The sequence below is a fragment of the Halyomorpha halys genome, unplaced genomic scaffold (assembly GCF_000696795.3).
Source record: "Halyomorpha halys isolate HHAL.00 unplaced genomic scaffold, Hhal_1.1 Scaffold1505.1, whole genome shotgun sequence".
NCBI classification, from domain to species: domain Eukaryota; kingdom Metazoa; phylum Arthropoda; class Insecta; order Hemiptera; family Pentatomidae; genus Halyomorpha; species Halyomorpha halys.
In genome coordinates this window covers 977-7,640 of record NW_027108350.1, presented here as the reverse complement: position 1 = coordinate 7,640, position 6,664 = coordinate 977, and the positions used below count along the sequence as shown (strand labels likewise).

General features: G+C 30.6%; 1 protein-coding gene across 2 annotated transcripts in view; it reads right to left on the bottom strand.

Annotated features, from left to right (window-relative positions):
• LOC106689879 (midnolin-B) overlaps positions 1–1,395 on the bottom strand; it is a gene marked incomplete at its 5' end in the record, with an annotated part of 77,056 nt that extends 75,661 nt beyond the window's left edge. For both annotated transcript variants that reach the window (XM_067046677.1, XM_067046678.1), the window contains 1 exon segment: positions 1,339–1,395. In XM_067046677.1, the coding sequence (XP_066902778.1) occupies positions 1,339–1,395 (57 nt within the window).
• Between the last annotated feature and the right edge of the window lie 5,269 nt (positions 1,396–6,664).

The window sequence follows — 6,664 nt, the reverse complement described above, 5'->3', positions numbered from 1 at the left end:
AGAAGTCTAAGGAACAATGAATAATTGTTATTCAAAATTTACAGTAAACTTTTCTTAGTAAAAATTCCTTTTCTTTTTAATAAATAGGTTATTCTTGTATATTTCGCAAGAAAATGGTTATAGAATTTGGCTGACAGGCATAGAATTTTAAACTATACCATCTTAGGTTGGGACCAGAATGGTCATACCTTCCTAGACCTAACCTGAAAATGTTATAAGGGTGTATACCAGAAAATTCTCAGACCAGAAATACAACAATAAACAATAAAAGTAACTTTTCTGATAACTTTCAACAAGAAAAAATCTTTAATGATTAATGATTTATCATTAGTATGTAGTGAGAGGTATAGTATTATAAACTATATTGTATAGCTTGGCAATACCGTAGGGGGAACCGTCCCTAAAACCTATTACAAAATACAAAGAGTGTACATGAAAATTCCCTAAACAAAAATACAACTATAAATAATTGACTCTAAAATTTTTTACCTGAAAGTTCATAAACCTACACAGGAAGACTGTATAAACAAAATACATGTTAGACTAGAGACACCTGAGTGATTTCTATGTGTGTGGGTGATTTTTCGAATTGGGCAATAGCCTTCCATGTAAACTTGCCATAGTATTCAAAAATATAACACTCAAATCTTCCTAACTACTCGACATTATTCACATTTAAGAAAGATTGGAGTTAATGTTACATGGCGTCTCATTCTATCTTCAGTAAACTTAAAAAATTGAACCCAACCAACAGTTCTCTGAGTGCGATAATAAAAGTACTCTCTAAAAAAAGTTCAATTCTTGATAATTATCGAATATTTGTATCTACTCGTTAAATAAAGAAAATATTTTTTACAATAAGACAAACTAGTCATCGTAAATAATATTTTTTAACAATAAAATGATGAGTATCACATTACTATTACGTGTTGCACGATATCTATAATCTTTAATATTTACGTTTATAAAGAAAAGTTTTGCAATGGTTTCATAATTAATCTTACACAAAAGGAAAGTATTTGTTTCTCAATTTTAGTAAAAATTACTCATAATATACATATCAAAATGAAAATACTTTTCTTGTTTACCAGTTTACTTTACTTAATACATCAAAAAAAGATGTGTACTTAAATAAGCTGGAAATTCAAACAATGAATTTATTTATAACTTGTTTTCATCAGAAAAATTAAAAATGCATAATCATATAAGAATGATTATCTAAGAATCCGATCATATAACAATTGTTTATAATGTATTTTTTTTAATACTGAATTTATATTTTTAAAATAATAATAATATTTTTTAACTAAAAAATAAAAATAATCAAATAGAACTTACCTGTGAATCGTTGAGACTTTCTAACGCTTGCATAACACTTTGTTCTGGTCGTTGAGCCTAAAAAAAATAATTAAATTTAATAAAATAACTTTAATAGCTATGTCAGTTCATTAAGCATAACATCATAACAAAAAAAAAAAAAAAAAAACTGTAGTTCTAAAAAATAATCGTGTTAGTAAAACATAACACCCTCAAATTCCCATCCCTAGTAATATATAAAATTATATAAATTAATCTAACTATATCACCAAGGGAATAGACCTTTCACATCAACACTGTTTTATATTATTTCATTTTTCCTTTTTGAGATGGTGTTTCAACCTTCCCTAATATAAGTTGTAACATCTCGTTAAGTCAGTAAAAAAACTTAATTTTTGAAAATATGCCATTTAACTTGTCGACCCAACATCCTATTTAATATAGCTGCTGGCGACTGACTCTATACACGTCTCTCCAAGTTAATGTTTTTGTTTATTGTAATTGTTTTGCTAAACATAAAACCTTTTTTCTCAGTTTTTATATTTTTAATTGTTTTGTCTTGAGGCAATATTTAATTGTAATAAGAAATATAATACCAGAATATATTCAAAATAATATGAATAAACATATGCCCATGTAATATTTCAAGGAATTACCCTTACAAAGTGAGTGAATAGCACCTTAAAATTTTGTATTTCCTCAAAAAATCATTAATTTTTCAATTAAATGTGCATAATGATAATTTAACTGTGCATCAAACTCGCTAAACTGTTCACTACATACAAAATTTGACGGTCTCCTGAAAGTTTGTTAGTTCCGAATTATTAAGTTGTTTGAAAAACGTATTGTTGACTTTTTTCAGATAACTTAAGTATAATGTCTTATACTTTTCCCTCCCTCTTTTAAGCTAATTATTATACCATTCTTCTCATAGTTAATCATTGTAATTGACAGAGAAGGATTTATAAATAAAATTGAAGAAATATAAATATATTTTGAGAAAAAGAGCCTAGGCAGCTAATCTACTTAAATTAATTGTAACGATTTAATTAAGATTAGAAGACGTTTGCTAAATACATAGGTCAGCCAGCATAGCATTTTTACTTATTTTTTCTTTTTTTATACCCTCTTATTTATTATATATCACATTATAGTCTTTTTATTTTACAATATAAATAAAAAAGATTAAGGAAAAAACTTTAAACCCCATTATAACCCCTATATATAACAATAAAAACTGAACAAAATTTTATTTTACATTTATAGACATAGTTTAGGTTTTTGTAACATTTCGATCTTTATCCCAGTCTACGTTTGCTGTCTCTTAGGCGTTGGGTAGAACTGAAGGGTTCCTTTCCGAGCCTCATAGTCATAGTAGGTAAACCTTGGTCTAAAAACAGGGCGCTTTCCTTTGGGCCTTGTAACTCCCATCAGCCAGCGGGTCCCATCCCACAAAACATGGCCATACTATTTTAGCTGGCGTTCCTTCAGAACTTTAATAACATATCTCACTCCCAAGGTGGCTTGGATACTGTTATTTCTAACACAGTCCCTTCTGGTTTTCCCCGTTACTTTTCCTAAGAATCAAATTTCCGCTGCCATAATCTGGTTTGCATGTTTCTTAAGAAATATCCATCTTTCTGACCCGTTAAGAAGAATAGGCAAGAATACTGATATGAACAGATGTAACTTAATTTCTTGGCTTAATTCACGTTGCCTATTAGCGCTCAAGATATATGGAAGACTGTAACTTACTTTTCTTATTGGATTCAATATCTCATGGTCTACTCGTCCATATCTACTAATGACAGTACCTAGGAAATAAAAATATTCCACTAGTTCAATCTTCTGCCTAAGGTAATTAATTACAAATTGTCGGTATGACTTTGCGATATTTATGATTTTATGCTCAATCATTTCTATTTCAAAATTCAATGATTGAATCTTCAGACCATTCATTGCAGGCTTTTTATAGACGTTCAGGTCCATCTGCAATCATCTGCATAAATGAAACTATGAACCAGTACAGGGAGGATGTTCCTGTATTCTACAATTGCACTATGAATTCTTTTTTAGTATATTTTTCATAATTAGTCGATTACAATATCGAATATGAGAGGACTAAAACTTTCAACATGCACTCCATTGTAGAATCTGAAGGATGCAGGTATAGCACCGTTAATACTAATTACAGCTTGCGGGTCTTAATATACTGATTTAACGGCAATTACCAAATTGGGGTCATTACATTATTTCATCCGTCATTAAATAAAAACTACTTTCAATAGTACAACTTTTGGATGTACTAGTATCAATTTATTAAAAATTCAGTTTTACCCAGTTTTGTTGAACGATATAATGAAACTTTTATCCTCTTATTTTTTTCTATGAACATTGAATTATTAAGCAATTATTCCTTTTGTTTTTTTTCTTTTGGAAATTCCTACTGAGAAGGTAATAACCAAAGGTTAATGATTGGTCGTTTAAGAATAACTTCTACGGATACAGCAGTTGTCGATTAATCGGTAATATATACAGAAAGGAGTTTTTCGAATAAGTAAACAAATGTAGCAGACGGAATCTGTTGAATTTGATATTACTACACATCCCCAACTTTACTAAAATTTAAGCAAATTCGACGAGCCTTTTGAATTAGAAATTTAGGGGTACCGAGAAAAATACGTTAACGCAAGCAATACAATATGCTATGCAATATGGGGCTAACTAGGTACTAACCCCCATAATACTACTTATTAAGACGTTTTCACAGGAAATGCTTTAAGTTCCTTTGTGTCCAAATAACCAAGATTAAGATGTATTAAGACAGGTACATGATTGGGATGTTAAGCAACTCTCCTCTACCCCAAATTGGAAGTACCCTTTATGAAGGGTTTCTCAGTTTACTTGTTCACCCACACGAACCTCTATAAATATTGGAATTTAGATTTGATCCGAGTAAGAGACATGCGATGCATCTTTTGAGGATATTTTTAATTTCCAATTGAAAGTTTTTTTTTTTTTACAGTATTCTGTTAATGAATCAGATTTTAAAACGAATTGACATCGGGCACTTTTCTGATCCGACGCGCCCTAAAGCCGTAAATAGCCAAAAACTGAGGAAATATTTTTATGGTTTTTGAGGATTTTCGCAAAATGGTAGGGAAGAAATGGCCTTTAAAAATCCAATTTCAAGTAGGAATCATAATGTGAGTTTCCTCTACCAACTGAGGAGACTAAATGGCTGTAATGATGGTGAAATTTCAATTATGATGACGGGTAATGGATTCTTATAAGAAATTAAACCCTAGAAACGAATTTGATTTATAAAGGTTTTTCGATTAGCAAACTTGTCAAAAACCGTAAAAAATTCATAAAAAAAGCATGAATTCCTTTTAATATTATATTCACCATCAGAACCTGTAAAATAAAAGTACCCCATTGTATAGAACATCCGATGGATAAATACGAAATGCAGAAGAATTTGAAAACTAATCAAAGAAAAAAAAGGAGAAATATTTTCCTTAAAAAAAAAAAGAAAAAAAAAAAAAGTTAAGTATTTTAACTAACGGAATGCACAAGATTTTTGAATATGGAGTATTACGTAAAACATTTTGATGAGTTAATCAGATAATTTAGGTTACACAACGCCGAAATTCCGGTACTGCACCCGGTAAATTTAATTCAGGTTATACCATTGCATACCACCATATATACCATTACAGCGTATAATGTTGTCGGGTTAAGTTATGAACGAATTCCTGGAAAGGTAATATACACTGAATCAACGGGGTTAAGTTTTAGGGAGTAAACGTCCGAGGGTTAGTAGACCGAAGCGTAGTTTAGAGGATTGCGTCAAGACCGATTTTGCAGATTTGAGTTTGGATGGGCAACACTAGCAGTATGTGTGTAGACAGCGATTGCTGCTATCGGCACCAAACATTCGGGTTCACTAAATGTTTATTATTATTATACATGAAATATACAGTAAGCGGAAATATTGCTATCGCAAAAATTTTCGAATATGATTTTCCAATGGTTCAACGAGAACACAAGTTCCCTTGAGTCCATTAGGATAATTTTAAATTATATAATCATTAAAATTATTTAACCAGGTAAGGTCTGTCTGTTTATGTGTACATAAAGGCGGTTCTACATGTTGACCACTCGCCACGAGGAGACTTCTTGTACAAATGTTCGGTAAACAAAGGAACCGTCCCAGCGGACCATCCACATGTCAGTGTTTTTCAAAGAGGCAAGCATGGCAGACGTACAAATGGTTTCAGCCATTTCACTGGGATTATATTATTTTTATTACAAAAAAATAAAATAAAAGGAAATTAAATATAAATAAATAAGATTAAAAAAAAATATTATAACAAGTAACAACAAACACCTTTAACCAGGAGGTTAAATAGGTTAGAAAACAGTAATCAGTTGCAACTAAACAAAGAGCAATGGTGGAGATGCTACACGAGCACTCACGAACCCCCTTTGATCTGTGTCCAAAAGTCCGACTCTGGACGGTTGGCAACCAGCTTAGGCCAACTCGTACTAGCCAAGCCAAGCCAGCCATCCACATGCTCGCATGCCTGAGTTGGCCAACATGTAGATCCCCTTAAGGTAAACTAGCTCAAAAATCAAAATTAGCATAAAGTTGAAGTGTCATTATTAAGGCAGGTATAGACCTAGGATATTATAGAAAGTTTTCGAGCAATTTAAATAACGGGAAGTGCTATATAACAATACATTTTACTAGATTAATGTTTATTAATATATTCTTGTTTGAGAATGGTTTAATTTATTTAAAAACAAATTTGATCCTTTTTTCTCAACTTTATTCTTTTCAAAACCTTTCCAAGTTTCGACCCTCAGGTCATTTTCAAGGATACCTTTATTTTGTTGTCATTTTCTCTTTTAAAATTCTTAAAAATGCCGGCTAATTGCCTTTGTCCCATCTATAACTTCTTCCTTAAATTTAAAACTTGTACTAACAAGTTTAACAAGTTGTACAAACAAGGTTTGCAAATGTAAATAAAAGAAAGAAGAGAAGTGGTTAGTACAAGTTTTAAATTTAAGAAAGAATTATATAGAAAAAGTTATAGATGTGACAAAGGCAATTAGCCGGCATTTTAAAGAATTTTAAAAGAGAAAATGACAACAAAATAAAGGTATCCTTGAAAATGACCTGAGGGTCGAAACGTTGGAAGGTTTTGTAAAAAATAAAGTTGAGAAAAAAAGGATCAAATTTGTTATACCTTATACCTCACTTCTTTTTTAAAATTTTCTCCAAAAAAAAAAAAAAAAAATTGAAGAAAGATTTTAACAATTTTATATAAACTCGGTATGT